Source organism: Heliangelus exortis, chromosome 10, assembly GCF_036169615.1.
Source record: "Heliangelus exortis chromosome 10, bHelExo1.hap1, whole genome shotgun sequence".
Classification (NCBI taxonomy): domain Eukaryota; kingdom Metazoa; phylum Chordata; class Aves; order Apodiformes; family Trochilidae; genus Heliangelus; species Heliangelus exortis.
Genome location: NC_092431.1, coordinates 9,877,117 through 9,896,007, shown reverse-complemented (window position 1 = coordinate 9,896,007; position 18,891 = coordinate 9,877,117). Strand labels below are relative to the sequence as shown.

Here is an 18,891-nt window from a genome sequence, read left to right as displayed (position 1 = left end):
TGTTACATATTATGTTTAAGTGAAATACACATATGTACTGCTTCTATTTTCCTAAAACTATATCTGGTTTTATTGAATAATGCTTTCTGCCTTAGCTTACACAAATCTCTTATAAATGGCTTACTAAATTGAAAATTTCCTGAGAATGTCAAGGTGAGCACACTTGGTGTTGAAAGAGACTGACAGCTGTCATTGCTTCTGTATAACTGAAGATTTCAAGTTTTCACCTGGTGTAATTGAGTTTAAAATATTTTACTGGAGTCAGACCTGGCAAAATGCTGCTGTGTTTTTATTGACACAAATGAGACTAAGAATTTACCTACTGTCCTTCTGGATATATTTCTATTAGATGTTTAATTCATATCTTACAAATTCCAATATTTCAAAACACAGCTTCTCTCTTAAAGATCTTTTACATAAAGGTATTCTTATTCTAATGGAGTTTCTTAGTTTTAGCCTCACTATATTGTTCCTGAATGCCATCTAGTAGCAAATTAAGCAGTGAGGTCTAATTAATTAGTCTCTTATTTCTATTTCATTTTTCTCTGTTCTTGCATTTTGATCTGATGTGGTGAACTGACATTCTTTGTGATATTGGGTTGTTTTCACTTGGTTGGGTTTTGTGGAGCTTAAACGCACTGTTCTCTGAGATGAAATTGAGGATGACAGGTTGGAGAAGAGTATTTTGCCCTTAATTTCTTCCTAGAATGGGGCAAGATTTTATCACTGTGATGTTGTCTTATAGTAGCAGTAGGTAAATTGTCACCCGCTTTCCCCAAGGTGAATGTGGAGGAGTCATTTTGATGACATTCAGGTATCATTAAGAACTGGACTGATGCTAAACTTGATCTGATTGCAGAGCAACCTATAGTGTAATAGAGAGGCACTGTAATTCATAGCAGCTGGCTAAAAAGTTAGGAGGGATGGTGTGAAAGTGAGAAAAATTTACCCAGCAGTAGTGCAGTCCATCCTTTTCCTGGTAGGAGCTCATGCATTTGCAATGAGAGCCAAGGGACTTACTTCAGAGTCTTAAAAATCTTGATGAGAAACCCACCCCCTTCTAAAGAACAACCTGAATCAACTCTGATTTTGGCTTGTCTTTACATGATGTGGATGCTCAGGTCATCTAGAGTCAGTGCATGTGTTCAGTCTTATCTGGCAAACTTCATATTCTTATAAACACACTTCCTATCAGAAATACTTAATATATAGCAAGCTTGAACTTTTTCTAGCCTCATACTTGAAATTTATAGTCTTATGCAAATCAACAGAAGTACTAGGATCTTAGCACAGGGAAATCAGAATATTTGGAGCACATCACACTATTGGAATTTTACCATTAAATTTTGGGAGAGCACATCTTCTGGGAATGACTGAAGGTCATAAAGAAGGTGATAACGATCACAGCTGCTCACAGTGTCTCTAGGAACCAGCAGTGCCTTGTGCTGTGAAAAAAAGGAGATGTATTCTTAAGGTGAAGCAGGTAAATGACTGCAGAGAGAGCAAAATATTAATACTCTGGCAAAATAGTGTACAGCAACCTTATTATAAGAATGTGTACAATTCTGATTATCAATTTTCAAGACCAACAAGCAGGTGCTAAAACGGACTACTTGGCAGTTGATGGAAATAGAGAATATTTACAAGAAGAACCTCATTAGCTGAGAAAAATAAAGGACAATAAAGAATTTAATTTTTTCCTGAAAATATAACGTGGCAGTAGAAACAAGTGATGTAAACAAGTACATAAGAACTAGAAATTAGAAAAGAGTTTCTAACTATAAGAGCCATTAATTTCCTCCTCTCACTAAGGGCAGTGTGACTATCAATCAAAAGGCAAAAAAAAATAATCTCTGCAATAAAAAATGTGGCTACTTCATAGAAAGCTTATACAACACAGCTGCTTGTTATAGTGGAAAAGCTAACCTGTGACTCAAGGATAGTTTTGATACTATGCTTGAAAATCAGAGCACAGAGACTACTGAATATTGTTTCAATTTTAAAAGTAATTAAATGATAAACAGCATCAATGCCTAGAGTGTTTTGGAAAAATACAATAATAAGATGTTAGAATTGCTTTTTTTAAAACTCATACTTACAAATAAAAATACCACTCTATTAAAGCTGCATAAATAGTTCTGGGAACTGTATATTTTTAAATTGTGCAGACAGAATGTTAAATTTTATAGCTGCATATTAAAATGTTCTTTTTAACCGCTTTGCTCCCTTTAAGAGCTGTAATAGGATTTTGCATTTACATTTTATTCCTGTGCATTTTAATCTAAGCACAGCTTCTATTGCATCACCACATTGGCCATGAAATGTGTTTCAATTGATGTTTTACTATAAACTTATGAAGGACTTCTATATGAAAAATGTTTAGAGAAGTGTAGATTTTTCAGGTGCTAGTTTACAATTGCCTGTTTAACTTGCAATCCAGATGGCAAATCAAACAAGCAGTAAACTCTTCACATTCACATGAATTGAGGAAGTGCTGGAAAGTTCTGATTACTTTTGGTCGTTTGAAGCCCAAATACATTGCATATATTGTGACATGTTTAAAATGATCATTTTTCACAAAAGTAGTATGCCACAATGCCACCATAGAAATGATGAGGGAACAGAGACAATTGAGCATTTCCCAGCAATTCACTTGGATTTTTCTCCTGTCCCTGTGTTGCCCCATCCTGATGGTGTGAATCACTCCCTCAGATAAACACATACTCAGCTTGCCAGGTAGAAACGGAAAGTCTAGGACACTTTACCACTAATTGGTTTTACATTTGTTTTGGTATTTTTTTTAAATTATGTATGAATTGAAGGGATTTGCAGCTGTTTAAATTCCCAGTAATCCAAGCAAGCTACGTCTCTCTTTTTGGAGTAGGTATGTGCCTGTAAGCTCTACTTAAGTGACTGTGAAAGTTTTTCACTATTAGAAAGATTATCACAGCATTAAATATGGCTATTTCTTTTCACAGTAAACATCTCTAAAATCAAGTATACAAATAGAAGTAAATACAGGGATAAGTACTGCTTAAAACATGTAAATTAATAGTACATTGTTGCTGTGGCAATGAATGACTGACACCCAGGGGTCCTTTTTGAGCATCAGTACTTTATTCATGAAACATCTCTATTTTTATACTTGTCATTAGCTTGTCCACGAGTACAAGCAGAGTTCCTGTTACTTTATAATTGGTTATTAGGAGCTGATCACACATACTTGTTGCAAGCTGATAGGTTATGACTAACTAATTGTTCACGGGAAGCAGAGCCTCCTCTAACTACTGTATGCAATCTTTCCTAAAAAGCAAAACATGTGCTACTCTATTGTTTTACCAAGGTCTTGTTATGTCTGTTACCTACATTCTTCTTGCTCAGAGCTGTCAACTGCTTTTGCTTAAAGGGTAAAGCACTAGTACATCTAGGCCAAAGTCTTCAAAACTTAAAACACTCTCTGCTACACATTATAAATGACAGTAATCTCCCTTGCTTGTGTGACTGGTAGGAACCTGCCAAAATGCCTGAGCAAAGACAAACTTCTAATTTCTCTCTTGAGGTCTGGATATTTTTCCTGGCTATACCCCATTTCCAGAGACCTTGGCTGGCCACTGATCATTACTAAAATACCTTGCTTTCTTTCACATCCCCGTGCTACCAGATGTTGAAATGGCATGTAGAAAGTTCTGGATAGCTTGGAGAAATATGTTGGTAGGTAGATAGTACATTTGTACTCTAGTTTTCAGGACTGCCACCTATGCAGGGGCGGAGTTTATTTTAAAATTAGTCTTTCTTCAGAACAAGTTAAAAAGACAAGTTTCCTTTTGTTTCCTACACTGAAGAAACAAGGTGTCAGAACATAAATAGAGTAAACAGAGTCAGGCCATCTTGCAGAGTATCCTGGCTCTACCTGTGACAAAATCATTTGGGGTAGTGTTTTAAAACTATAAAGTTTGCAAAATTTTGTGATAGGGTTTTTTCCCTTAAAAATCTGGAAGTAGTGGAAATTACAGCCTCCCTTCATGCACAAAACATTGGCAGAAATCTGCAGTCCCTGCATGCACCACTGCCAGGCTTGCACCTTTGGCTTGGGGATGGGATGCTTTTGGAGGTCAAAGAGCAGTGAAGCCCTTTTTCCCAAAGCAGTACACCAGCCTTTGTGCTGTTTGATATCAGCTGTTTGCTGACAGAATGGCATTTCTCTGTAATTATAGCTGATTCCACCATCTTCTTTTGCTCATTTACCAAGAAAAGACAATGATGGTAAAACCCTAAGTAGAAGTCATGCCTGTCTTGTTACACAGCTGCAATTACTAAGCTGTTACTAATATCTTTTAGACAATACTGTATCAACTGAATATAAAACGCTTTCTAGTGAAGCACAATTTATACTGTTTAGTTTACAGACTAATTCTCTATCAGCTAAGGCAATTTAACACTGCACTTTGGGGAGATATGTAGCAATTCTCAAAATAAATACCTTCTTGTGTAAGTAGGTTTCAGTAAGTGGTAAAAAGAGGTAAAATGAACAGCATTTTCCCAAGAGCAAAATTAACAATGCATTCATTAAAGGTATCTGTGCAAAGAAGGTTTAGACTGGCAGCAATACTTTTTATTCTAGCAAGGAAATTAGAATTTCTATCCGCAGCTTTTCCAAACAAAAAAGCTCCTTGAGTAGTTTCAAAAGCACAAGAATATACCAAACACCTACCAGTGAAAACTCTGCAAAGAAAAGAAAAATAGCAAAATAAAAAAGTTTTCTATATAAACAGCAAATCAAATCTTTCTTTCTTTCCTTCAGTCCTGAGGAGGTGGTTTCTCACTCATATGTCCTTCTAGGGAACAGATTAATCTTTGCTCCAGAAAGCTGATGGGATCTGGTCATACTTCCTGCTGAGATCTGTGAAACATGGGAAAATAAGATAATGTTTCCTGATCTTTGCTTACCTTTAAGCAAAGTTTTTTAGGATTCAAAGTGATAATACATTGGAAATTGCCCTAAACAGAATAAAACCAGAAGTTGAATCTGTTCTTAGAAAAATGTAACTTTCATTGCCCTTAATACTGATGAAATGGATCTAAATTTCTGCCATTTCTTTCATGTAGAGGTTTTGTTTCTTATAGCTAGATATAGTTATAGATAACTGATGAATAAATGATAAGCCTTTTGTGAAGTCTTTTGTGATGACCCTTCCTTACCCCAGCTGCATGGCCCAGCTCATGGTCACCAGGCAGTGATGGGAACGTGAGGTCTTGTGCCTCCTGGGCCATCACCCCCTGACCTTGGTGCTGCCTTAGGATGGATGGACTGTTTTTGCAGATATCTGCAGAGATGAAAATAGGGTCTCTTTGCTCCATAATTACCCTGTTGCTCTTTCCTTCCCACTTGGCACAAATGCTGTCACAGCCAGGATCCATGAAGGTCATCCCTGCACTTTGAGTCTGAGTTGGTTTTTAGCACATTTTTAATCTTACTGGGTTTACATGTACTTCATCACTATGACACTGGTTCTTAAGTATATGTTCAGTCCACATCATCTTCATCCATACTGTACTGTCCTTCCCAACTCTCTTCATTGCCTACAGGAATTTTCAGAATGACACTGGCAACCAAATCACCTGGATTAGTTGATAGATGATAGATCATGGAGTGGTTTGGAAAGATGAAAACCCAAAAAGGGGCAGTGGCATCTTCTAAAATGTTAGATGCATTTAAAAGTCATAAATTAAGTCTTATATAGTTCCTGATTCAACATAAAGAATATGCTAACCCAGTCTAGGCTCTGCTTAGGGTTAAATAATGTAGCCTTATACTATTAAACATTGGAAGAGATGCAGTCTTGACGGTCCAAATAGTGTGTGTTCTGGGCAGTGGACACTGTCATTCATCTCAGGAACCTTTCATCACTAATGAGCACACTATATAAACAGCTCTGCTTTGGGGGTAAAATCCATCTACTTATGTAACACATAAGTGGTATTTCATACTGCTAACCTAATCTCAAGTGCTTTCTTCCCCTCATCTCTTCTTAAGATGATCTGATAACATCTATCTTATTTTACTGTAAAAAAGTGCAAACGATATATTCAAGTCAAAGTCCCGTGGAGGATATAATGTGGAAGGAAATTTGTGCTAAGATTGCTTCACCCCTAGAATACTGTAAACTCCCTGATGATTTAATAGTTTGCTGTTTGAAAGACCACATGTTTAAAGATGGAGATCTCAGTGTCTGGGTTTACATCTGATAAGATCTTCTTGCATAAGGGGTTGGATTTTTTCCATACTTCTGTTTGCATTGCAGCAATCTGAATGTTAGCTGCTGCTCCTCAGTGCTTTTTGTCAAAATATTCAGTAGCTTCCTCTCAATATTTAGATAAATAAAATAATTCTGCTTTTGGTTTCTTTGTATGTATGTTTTTTTCAAACCAGCTGCCTCTTCTTTTCAGAGTTACATATTTCTCTAGGTTCTAGATTTTTATATCATTTCATAACATCTTACAGATAAAACATTTTTTATTTCAATAATTCAAGATTGTCAGAGTTTAACACTGGCCCAGCAATGAAACTGAATGACAGATGCTCTCTGTTAATCCCCCTCCCTGATAAAGAAAGGAGAGAGAATAAGGGAGAGAGACTGATGGATTGGAAACTAAACTACATAGCTTTAATGAAACAGTAGTGATAAAAAGGAAAAATTACTAAATATATACAAATATACAGGAAATTGATACCAAGTTCCTTCCCCCCTTCCCCCAATAACTCTCATGTCACCACTGAGGCTGCAGGGCAGCTCTGGGAAAGTCCAGGCTGGACTCCTGGAGTCGGCAGCAGTTGGGAGCTGGAGGCAGGAACACACAGATATGGGCTGGCACGGATCAGGACGTTCAGAATAAATTCACAGAACAAAATTAAGGTTAGGGTATGGCATCTGAATTTATGTGTCTTTCAGACTTACATATTAAATATATAATATTTTCTAATAATTTGTAGCATGCAGCAATAGAACTAGAATATTGCTTTGTCCTCTTTATTTCAGTATTAGAATTAAGCCTCGTTGCTCCCACCTATAGGCAGATAGCAATGTAAAGAAAAAAGTTAAAAGTGTACATCTATGTAAGAGGATTTATCTGATGCTACCAGAGATGCTGAACATCTGAGTTTAGTTCTTACTCTGACCAAGAAGTTTCTCACCCTGTCTGGCATCAGCACTAGATCTAATCTCTCTCACTCCTGTTCTGTGACAGGTAACCTGGGGTCTCAGCTGGTTGAGTATAAGGAAGAAATGTACATAACCTCTGACTGTGGGAACACGTGGCGTCAGGTAGGAAACAGAAATCATCAAAGGCACCTGGAAATAATTTTCATGTACCAACTGTAATGAATTTTATGATGCTTAACTAATCTATGGGAGAGGTTACAAAAGTGATTTGAAAAGACTAGGATTGGTTGGATTGTCAGGGTCTGCAGAAACTCAAACATTGTGGTCTCTTTAAAGATCTTATAAGTATCTTGCATTAAAAAAATGGCTCATTTAGGTTTTTAATATTTAAGTAATTTTCTATGCTAATGATGAAGTGGACTTGGGCTAGATCTTGTGGTACAAATATTCCAAGCTAAAAGGCCTGTGTTAGGTAGAAAGATAGAAATTCTTCTGCTTTGAAAATTGGTATCTAAGCTTAAGTTTTGTTATTCACTAAAGCTGAGAAAGCAAAAAGAGATTTTAAAAAAACCAAAAACTTTGCATGACTTTTACTGTGATTTAATCAATTCTGGGACTAAAACCAACCCAAAGTATTAAAAAAAAAAACAAACATCTCTGTAGTACCTGTAAAGTCATTTGAATTCTGGATGTCTTTTGCTTCTGATGCCTAGTGTCAGTTTAAGGTTTGCAGTTTATTGGTGCAATTAATGTTTGAAATGTGTGCAAGAAGAGCATCATGTGAAGATGGCATTAATATGTAATGTGTCTGCTGTGCTTTGTAATGGGCTGGAGCTGAAGTACTAAAATTATGCATGGGAAATTGCCATGGTGTTTGTCCTGGAAAACCTAATTCAGATAAAGTGATGCATTTACCATTTTTCTTTATCTTCAGTATTTTGGAGACTGTGTCCTAGCATATGCTGTTTCTTTCTGATTTAAGCTAAAGTGCAAAAAAAGTTTAGAGGAAGGTTAAAAATTCGCTTGTTTCTCTGACTCCAGCCGACCTGATCCTTTTGAAGTGCATCTAAAATTAATGTCTGTCCTTCAGCAAATTTTCTTCTAAAATATGCAGCTGTGTGGAACAAATAGATAGGACTGTAAATGCCTCATATCAAGGTATCACCTGTAAATTGACAACATTGAAAATCTGATCAGACACTTGAGCCCAAGGATTCCCATAAAATATGCTTTTACTCCACGAGAGGAAAACTGAATTCTGAGCCCAAATAAAATGCTAACTATTTTTAAAGTGATTCTGAATGTGCTGTAAGATCCATCTCTCCTCCTCTGGTTCAGTCGTGCTGATAAATCCTCTAAACGAAGCATTAGCATTTAAAAAAAAAAAAAAAAAAAAAAAAAAAGAAGCATTTAGTATTTTAAGTATTTTTTCATTTATAAGGCAAAGTAAAGTTAACTTTTACATTTTTCATCTTTGTTTTGTCACAGTGCGTAGGAGGTTGCATGTTCATTTCATAACTGCTAAGTGTGTGCAGTAGCTCTCACTTTATCACCTGAAGATTTCTACCTGTTCATTTATTTTAGTCCTGCTGATGACCTCTAGAAAACGAATGAAATAATTTAGGAAATTTTGAATTGTTTGCATCATTAAATCAATATTATATGTATTTCTGTGCAGAGCTCAGAGCAGCCTCTCTGTGAGATCACAAAAAGTTTGAATTTAAATTGATCATTGACACTGGCAATGCAGAAAACATGCTTGCACCAATCATTTCAAGTTCTGTAAAGTCAAGAGAACATTTAAAAAAGTCATGGGCAGCAGTGCTTTTACTATTTTTCTTAGAATTACACTGCAAAGCATTTTATTCTGTAAGATACACAGAATATGGCAAATACCAAAGTAAGGTGGTAAGTTACTTGGTGATATATAATAGGAAGGAATGGAGAATGCAGAGTGTGAGAAATACAAGCTTGGGCTAAAATAATTTTGGACAGTTTAATCTGACTGTGACTTGAACCTGAACATTTTCTGATTCACCTACTTAAGTTTCTTTTATTTTACATCTGGGAGAAATATGAGTTAAGCTGACTTTTATGCCCTTTTCAATTTGAAGTGTGGGCATTGTAAAACATTTAAGTCTTTTAATCCTTGTTTGCTTGTACCTTTCCTTTCTGCTGTTTTGTGTATTTGCTTAGCTGGCCTGGTTTTGTCTGACTTGCAGGTCTTTGAGGAAGAGCATCACATCTTGTACCTGGACCATGGTGGAGTTATTGTGGCCATCAAAGACACCTCTATTCCTCTGAAAATACTCAAGTAATCCAACAGTCAGTTAGAGTAGAGCTATTGTGTGTTTGAGACCTCAAAGTTCAGAGTTTAAGATGAGCATTTTGATGTGATCATGTATGAAATACAGGTGGAGTCAGCTTAATTTAATGTTCATTAGGAAAACAAAATGCAGGTGGATGTTTTAATAAAGATTACATTATGGTGCTGTAGGTACCATGGCATAATGCATTAATCATAATACATTTCTTGCATCAGTGTTGATATTTTTGCTGTCAAGGCTATCCTGGAATTCTACAGTACAAGTATTTTTCCTCATGATTGTTATCTGCTACTGGTTTGCACCAGCAGTATATGGCAATGATGCTCAACCTATGATGAATATGTGGTTTAGGTACCCAGTCGGGATACTTTGTTCATACTGTAATAAAGCTCTGTCCCCTCCTAAGGACAGAGTGAATGAAAATGTTGGAAAAATATAGCCCAGAGTTGCTCTGTCAAGGGCAAGATGGTGTAGACCTTGGGAGCCAATGGGGAAAGGAATTATGTGAGTTCTCAGGTCTTCTGAGAGAGTCATGTACAAATTAATTATACATAGATCCTGTCATGGATCAAATGGCCTTCCCAGGCCTTGTTTGACAGGAAGGATTTGCTGTATTTAGTTTCATACTGGATGATAGTGAAGCAAAATATGGTAACCTTGTGCCATGGCATACAAAACTCCCATCTCCAGCATAAAATGCATCAGATGTTTTTATGACTTGTGATTAGGCTCATTTTTGCATAATACTGTGTACACTGTGTACACCTGGTTAGCTAGAATGAAAGCCATCATTAACCCACTATACAAAAGACCTAGGAGAAATGTACAGAAGGAGAAAGAGACTTTGGTTCCACAGAGTATTTGAAATGTTTTGCTGATTCATAACATAGTTTGAAAATCTTGAGCAGCTGTGAAGGGCCATAATCTTGGTGCCTGCAGTTACTGCCTCTCTCACATGTTTTAGCAATTGGTCTGGTTTGCCTCTCATGTTTCACTGACCTCTGCTTAAGTCTCTATCTCAGAGACTACTAGAAGGAATGAAGTGCAAATTAACTTGTGCTTGAAACTACAAGGTAGCAAAGGACTTTGTTGAAAGACCTTGGTGTTTATCTGCCCGAGAATTTCCATTGTTGTGGCAAATTTATCATTCACCTGATAAAGATGTGAACCCCTGGATACATTAATGAGAAGAGGTGCCTGGCCTGGCATATTTTATTTTGGTAACTGTAAATTCTGAGCTTTAGTAATGAAGGGGATTTTCTTTATTATTTTAATGACTCATTTTGTCTTTCTATAAAAGCAGTTGTAAATAAAAATAAAATTCTGCCTGCTCACAGGTTCAGCATAGATGAGGGCCAGACTTGGAGCACACATAATTTTACCAGCACTTCAGTCTTTGTTGATGGATTACTCAGTGAACCTGGAGATGAGACACTGGTCATGACGTAAGTTTCTGGTTTTATACTTTTTTTAATGTTTGTTTTGGTTTGGTTTTTTCCAGGGCTCTCTCTGATTATGCATCTGAGCATATTTTTACTTGTGTACGTGTGAGTTGGTGACTTTAACCTCTTGCAGTCACACAGGCTTGTATTCTGATGCCTGCACAGACCTAGTATGCAGCCTGCCTTTGAAATTATTGCAATATTTCAGATTGTAAAGACAAATTGTTTATATAAATTTTGCAAGGTTACCAAGAGGGAGAGTGGGATAATAGCGCTGCAAATACGAGAAATAGATAAAAAATAACTCTTTCCTGCATTTTTCCTATTTTCTGCAAATTCTTAGGCAGACTTCATCTATCTTGTCTCTTTGTGAAAATTGGCTTCATTGTATAAACTATGTTGTTGTCCTAGTAACTACCATTACAGAACTTTCTGCAACCAAAAACCATGCTAACAAATACACTTTTTAAATCTTTGCAGGGACTGAGACAGATACTGTGAAAAGAGTCAAAAAATAACCAGATTCTGCAGCTCAGCCCTGTTTATCTCTCTTTTTCCAAAGGGCCAGGTATGCCTAGATCTGAGCTCCAAGTTTTGCTCAATCTCTAGGAGAAATGCTAATATTTTAGAAGTATCTGAGAATATAAAACACTGGTCCAATTAGGAGGAAAGGCACCTGCTGACTGCTGCAGGAAAGGGGAATGAACTCAGGTGTGCATATTACTAATGTGTGCTCCTATCAGAACAGTTTGTGTGATCCTTTGCATTGGAGCTCCCTGTGTTCATGACATGCTTTTTCTCCTAGGAGTTACAAATAGAGTTGCCTTTGACATCTACTAGTAGCATTTTCCCCAGGAAGAGAAAAAGTAGTCTGCTGTAAAGCTGTGTAAAGGATCCTCAGCAAACCAGAAATTCTACCCAATATATTTAAAAGCCTTACAACTAGTTGGTAAGGCTCTACTGTGCAGGAGTGAAGTCAGTCTGATAGGTCTTTCTTTCTCCACTGTCTCATTTCTCCTCTGTTATTTATACCTGTATGACATGAAGAGCAGTATTATTCCACCATCTTCCCCTTTTCTCAAACATAGGGTTTTTTATGGTATAATATACCATAATTTTTTTATGGTATAATGGCCACACAGAGATACTTACGCCTGTGAATGAGGGATTTCCATTTATTTCAGTGGAAGTAGGGGGAATCAAATGTTTATCCTAAACAATACTTACAGGCAGATAAAAAGGTACGTGATGACTATATGCTCTGTTTTTTTGGGGGGGAGGTGTGTTTTGTTTTGTTTTTTCTTATTAAGTGTCATTTAAAAGAGTGATTTTGTGAAGATGTACTTGAATATCTGGCTGAATAGGATGAAGAGCTCATGTAAAATGATAGCTTTTTTAAATCATCCATCTGAAAAATATAAAACTGTAGCTACATTTGATACATGAGCCCAGGATGACAAAAAGGCATCGTTTTACTTTTGTGTTTATAAGTGCAGAAAGGGAGTCTGAGTCCAGCATCTAAATGCCAGTCCTGTAGGATCTTAGTTTGCAGCTAACTACTGAACACAGAGGACATCAGTGACATACAGTCACTGACTGGCCCTGAAAAGACTTGCAGCCTTTCTGCCAGACTCTAGAGTTAATGGGAAGAATAAACCTCCAGTATGTTTCCTTATTTCTGTTATTTCAGCTTCCTTGTCTCTCCTACTACTTTTGACTGGATTTTACCTTCAGGGTGATGTTCTCTACCCAGTGGTGACATCTCTGACTTTCATCAAGATCTCTTATTCTCTCAACTTGTACTGAGTTGCTGGTCATGACTTAATCTGCAGTGAGTTGTTGCTGTTGAGGAATGTCAAAAAATCAACTGTGCCATCTTTTCCATGTTATTAGATAAAAGTTTTTCTTCTGGGTAGAACATGGTAAGATGAACTTGTGTCTGGAAATGAGAATAAATTAACAGCATCTTTAACACTAAAGAATTCCTGAATCCATTACTAAAGACTTAGTCTGGCATTTTTTACTTGCACAGGAATTTGATGTTTTCCCTTTGAAAGGGACTTTGTTCAAGCAAGGACTTGAGGTAAAAGTATAAAAAAAGTTGTCAAAATAGTTGTCAAAATATACATAAATTAGCAGAGATAACATAATTTTTAACTGGGAAGGTAACTAAAATGTGTACAGCAAAACTGTGGAACATGCTGTTTTATTTAAAGCTTCTAGAATAAACTCACAAAAGAGTCAAAGAATATTTTACTTGTATGGAAAGCAGCTGTTACTATAGCATAAAATCATGGTTCCACTGAAGCCATCTTTGGAATTTCTTTGAAGGTTTTTGGCTTTTATGGAAAAAATAAAAAAATCCACAAAATATTATCTGGGAAAGACATTAAGGGACCTGGTAACACTGCGTAAGAGAGGCTTCTCATTCTTCAGCTTGGTGACTGGATATTTGATCTAAAGCATAAGGGACTCCCAGTTGGATTCCTGTTCTAGCCTAACTTATCCAAAATGAAGTGGTCTGGAAAGCTTTACTGAAGAAACAGGGGAATGTGGACCTGGTTGATTTAAGTCTTCATTTCAGAAAGTTTTCTGTTTTCTCCAAGACAGAGAAAAAAAAAGTTGACTTGTCAAAATTTTTCATAAATTGAGTTGTCATCTGCCAAACAACATTAATCTAAATCATTCATTTGAATCACCCACAGTATTCAAAATATGTGCACTCAAATACCAAGGGAATTATATCTTATTCCATTGTGCTCTGTGATAGACCTAGTTAAGATTTTTAAGAGTTTTTAGCAGTAGTATTTAAAAATTACAGGAAACTCATCCTGTGTATAAGTCAGTTTCTAAATGAAGGGATCAAATCCAGCATTATTGTGAAATGTATGGTTTGCAGTATTAGCAATATTATATATTTGGGAAAAATTACTTAATAATGTTGGCTTGAGTAAGGGCGTAAGTCAGTGGAAAAATGCAGAATTTTTGTGTGCCTGAAATATTGATGTTCCTTTTCAAAGGGAGGAGCTCATTTGATAAAAATATCATAACTGTTGAAATGACATCTAAATCACAGTTCAGCTTCTGGGAATGTTTCCTGAACCAGGTTATTTATGTTGTCTTATCAACCCCATAGGCAGGAAAACTGTGGTACCTTGGACCATGTGTCCTTTTAAAAGGACAATAAGGAGTTATATAACAGGACTGCTTTTCTTTATGTCATGTAGAGTAAAAGTCTTCCTTAGGGGTAACTGTATTTTTTTTCCAGAGGATTTTTTATCTCAGGTCTCGTAGAGGTGGTGCTGAGAACTTTATCACATCTCTGAACTGCAGAACTCTTGTGTGTGCATCTTGTTCTCTTGAAAGTCCACTGTTACATTCCTGTAAGGTTCCTAGGTAATAACGGAAGTAAAAAAATAGTCTAATTTAAATGTAATCAAATAAGGTGGATATGATATTGACAGATGTTAGGTATCAGGGAGAACCATCTGGATTTTTTCAACTCTCAATTCTGCTAGGAAAGTCAGCCTCAGCCTTAACAACATAAATAACTCAACATTACATGTGGGCTGTGAGGCTTATTCTTCTGCCACATATGGCAGCACATTACCTGTCCTCTGAGGATCTTACTCGTTGAAGGTTCTTTTCGGTATTGCAAAATCTTCACTACTGACTTTTTCATACAGCAACTCTTAAAAAAGATAGATGACTGGTAGATAAAACTATATTCTTGTAGGAGAATAGCTGCTTTCCAAAGGTAAGGTTTTATTTGCAATTAGGTAATCTTTGCTTTGAGAAGCATTGTTCGATTTGATTGTTTTGCTGTCTGCATAATGAAGAACTTATCTGTCAATAAATGACCTTGTTGGAAGAACATTAAAGAAGGAGACTGGTTACTCTATTTCAATCTAATTTAGACATCAGGTAATCCCGATGTACAAATGTTTATTTAGTGGCAAGTCTAATGCTTTTGCTGGCATGGTGACAGACAAAAATGTTAGAAGATCAAATCAGTGCATTGAAGAGGCTCTGCCAACTTTTTGGTTTTGGAGCTAATACCATGGGGCTGCCCCATTTCTCCTCTGTGCAAAAGAAATTCAGTGTGTAAGGCTTTGTTTGTTTTCTTTTCTTTCCATAAACTTTTCATAACATATTCAGAAGCATGGGAAATGGATGCTTTTGGTGTCTTGGTATAGCCCAAAATGTTTAGTACATTTAATGTTCAGTACATTTTAAGTGTGGACCTGGAAATGTATTTGAGTGAGGAGCTGAAAGGTTAGGAATCAATGTGTTGTAAGAATCTTTTATTGTCTTGCATCTCTTTAAAGGAGGAGAATAGGAGATAAAAAGTGCAATGTGACTTTTTTTATTCTGGTAGTCTGTGTGTAATTCTGAGCCCCTGTCACTGAGTGAGTACCTGCAGCTGTGTTGCTCTCACTTCAATTTCAGGGAAACAGTTCCCATTTTGCTTCTAGTTCTAATAAATGCTGCTGATGAGGCAGACATTGGAAACTTTGGCCACAATAAAAACATGCAAATATTTTACAGAAATTTTGGTGGGGCCTTGAAATCCATTTTGCTAGAATTTGCTTTCAGAATGAAGGAGCTGCAATTGAGGTGACCATAGGCTGTTTACTCCAGCTTTGCTAGGTGAAGTCTGAATGAAGAATTTCCTACCTGTGATCTTTTTTTCCCCTGAACAGCTTACATTTAAAATACTTTGCTTGGACAGGAATTTACCCAATAGAAGGAAAAAATGTTGGAGGTAATTTACAAACCTCATGAAGCCACTGAACTTCTGGATTAAAAAGGGAACATGCTCATCCTGCCCCTCCCCAGCACTTCTTAGAACCTAAGCATTCATTTCCATTCTTTTTCCCCAAAAGAGCTTACACTGAGATGTTTTGGCAGAAAAGAATGATTGGCAATTATTATTTTTGTGGCAGGAAACAATGAAAAAAACATATTTTGGTTCAATTTCAACTAAACTGTTTCCTCCCCTCATTTTTCACTTTGGCAGCCAAACAAAAAAACCAAAAAACCAAAAAGACCCAAAAAACCAAAAAAAAAAAAAAAAGAGAGAACCTACTCTTCTCCTCTTTAGTCTAGTAACTATATGCCTATATGCATGTGTTTGTAGTTTAAGGCACTTACATTTTAAGTGTCTCTGCATTATTTGCACATGAACTGTTGTGTAAACAAACACTGTTTGTCTTCAGTTGCTTTGTGTAGGCAGGTGTCTACTTTTGCACATGGAAGCATTCATAATTTCTGTAGTTGCAATTTAGGAAGGCCACAGAAAATGTAACCTCTGTTATGTTCTTTTGGGGAATTAAAAAAGTATGCAGAGTTATAGCCTCAGTTTGTAACAGACTGCAGCTTGAATATTACATTATTTTAATCCATTTTACTGGTATGAACCCTTTGACTTCCCTAGTTTTGTTGATTTTTCCATGGCATAAGGGAAGCAAAGACCATTTTTGTGTGTGTGGAGGAAAGCATGTCTATAATGATTGATCTGTCTTTTTTTCTTTTTGAAAATGGTAGGTTTTAAATAACACTGTAGGCATAATTGTGGCTGACGTGCTCTTCCAACCCATATCACCTTGAAAATGTATCCTTAATAAAGTTCCTGCTTCTGTGCATTAGAAAGAACACTGCATGTGTTGGCAGTGGTTACACTAGAGACAAAGTGCATCTTTCTGTGCCACAACCTCATCACTTTACTCCCTCAGCTTGATGATTTCTTTATGGATTTTGGCATGGGAGGTCATCTGTCTTGCTGCATGTTCAAAGGTACTGTAATAATATGAACTACAACAGGCAAAACTAATAGAAGATTGTCACATTTTTTTGATTTTTCATTATCATTATTTGTAGTTAAAGGTCTAAATTAAGAAAACTCTTGAAGATCACCATAGTCTTTTAGGCAAAAGACAGCTGAGAGAGTTATTTCTGTTTTAATGCAAATGGTCTCTATTTTCTAGTGAACTATAAGGAGGGTCAAGTAAGTATTCAATCTGAAACTGCAACTGTATCATAAAAATAATCAAGGTGGTGTGACAGTTAAAAAATATTATAAAGGTACAGTAAGTTTACTGAGAATTGTGATTGCCACTCATATGATTTGCTACAAGCAAGGAAGCCTTACATAGGGAACAAGTTCAAAATACCTTTTAGTATAACTCTGTGACCACTTCAATTTAAACATGTACTTGCCAAGAGACAGACTGGAAGTTGTTTAAATAATTAATTATAACCTGGTTTCCTTCCCCATATTGATTATATACTCACTGTTAGATTTTGGGCTTCAGATCCACAAGGAATATCAGATACCTGCCTTTTTGCATATGCCTGAATATCTTAGGTGCTGCCCAGAAAAAATTATTCATAAAAAATTAGTCTCCACAGAACCATTGAGATTGCCCATATCACCTCTATGTGTGGTCCTTAGTTGACTCAGATTTACTGTTGGTATATTTATACATTTGAAGGATCTCCCAAAACACTGGTGGTCCTGGTCCACCTTTGGCTGGCACACCAAGCAGCAGAGTGTGTCAGCAGGGTAGTACAGGACTGTGCAGACAGATTCTGTTACCTTGGCAGCAGGCTGGTCCGAGCATCACAGTTGACAAATCATGTAGAGGAGAGCAAAAGCCAGTGTAGGACTTGGGACATGAAAGCAGCATGTCTAGAATGAAAGAGACATTTGATTTTAAACAAAAGTAGCTATGCATCACACAGTTGTCATCACCAGTCCTCAGTACAACTGCACAACTTGGACAATCTCAGTTGCTAAATTAAACCTCTGAATTTTATAAAATGACTATTAAAGTATCACAGAATGTCTGAGGTTGGAAGGGACCTCTGGAGGTCATCTGGTCCCCTGTTCAAGTAGGGCTACCTAGAGCCACTCACCCAGGGCCATATCCAGATAGCTCTTGAGTACCACCAAGGCTGGAGATTCCATGATTTCCCTAAGCAACCTGTGCCAGTACTTGGTCACCCTCACAGTAAAAAAAAAAAAAAAAAAAAAAAAATTTTCCTGCTGTGTTTCCACAGGGAACCTCCTGTTTACATCTTCTTTCCACTCTTCCTTCAGGGATTTAGAGATATTAATAGAATTCCCCCTGATCTTTTTTCTCTCCATGCTGAACAGACCCATCTCTCATCTTTTCCTCATAGGAAAGGTGCTCTCATCCCTTCATCATCTTTGTGGCCCTTTGCTGGATTCTCTCCAGTCTGTCCCTGTCGATGGCACATTACTCCAGGTGTGACCTCATCAGTTCTGAAGAGAAGGAATTCAAGAATTCTTCAACTTTATCTTTTAAGTTTATTGATCCCTGTCTTTCCTCTTTTTTGCCCCTCCTCCAGGTCTCTTTAGAGACAACTCTTCAATCTATAACAAGACTTCTTTTGTACTTTTCAGCTTTATCTCTACCAGACAAAACCATAATGCTTTCAGTCTTTCTTCACTGGTGATATTGTCTAAATAGCTTATGAGTCATCCTTACCCCTCTTCAAATTAATTTTTGGTGGGTGTCTAAATATGCATTTAATATCCAAAATTAGGCACTGTTCTTCCAAAGGTTCTCCCAGTGCCAACTTTATAAAATTAATTAGCTCCATGTTTTCTACTTTCCAATTCTGAATACAACCTAGAATTAATCTTCCTTCTTTTGTAGCAACATTGCATTCTTGTTTTAATTTCCCAGAATTTAGAAAGAACTTTTGAAAGTTATTATTCATTTTGGTTTTGCACCTTTGTTGTGGATTGGTGTTTTCTTGTTTTGGTTTTTTTCTTTTCTTTTTTTTTTTCCTAGGAGCAATTTTGGTTTTGGAGTATGTCATGTTGATTTCTGACCATTGCTTCCATCAGCCTTTGTCTGCCCTCTTTCTGCTGTGTTATCCACAAAATTTTGTGTTATTTGACCACAGGAGTATTAATGACCACAGGGTGGA

General features: G+C 36.7%; 1 protein-coding gene across 4 annotated transcripts in view; it reads left to right on the top strand.

Moving 5' to 3' along the window:
• Positions 1 to 18,891, top strand: part of SORCS2 (sortilin related VPS10 domain containing receptor 2) — a 530,032-nt gene that overhangs the window by 470,662 nt on the left and 40,479 nt on the right. For all 4 annotated transcript variants that reach the window (XM_071753437.1, XM_071753435.1, XM_071753436.1 and 1 more), the window contains exons 12-14: positions 7,246 to 7,322; positions 9,383 to 9,474; positions 10,825 to 10,932. In XM_071753437.1, the coding sequence (XP_071609538.1) occupies positions 7,246 to 7,322; positions 9,383 to 9,474; positions 10,825 to 10,932 (277 nt within the window). The remainder of the gene's footprint in view (positions 1 to 7,245; positions 7,323 to 9,382; positions 9,475 to 10,824; positions 10,933 to 18,891) is intronic.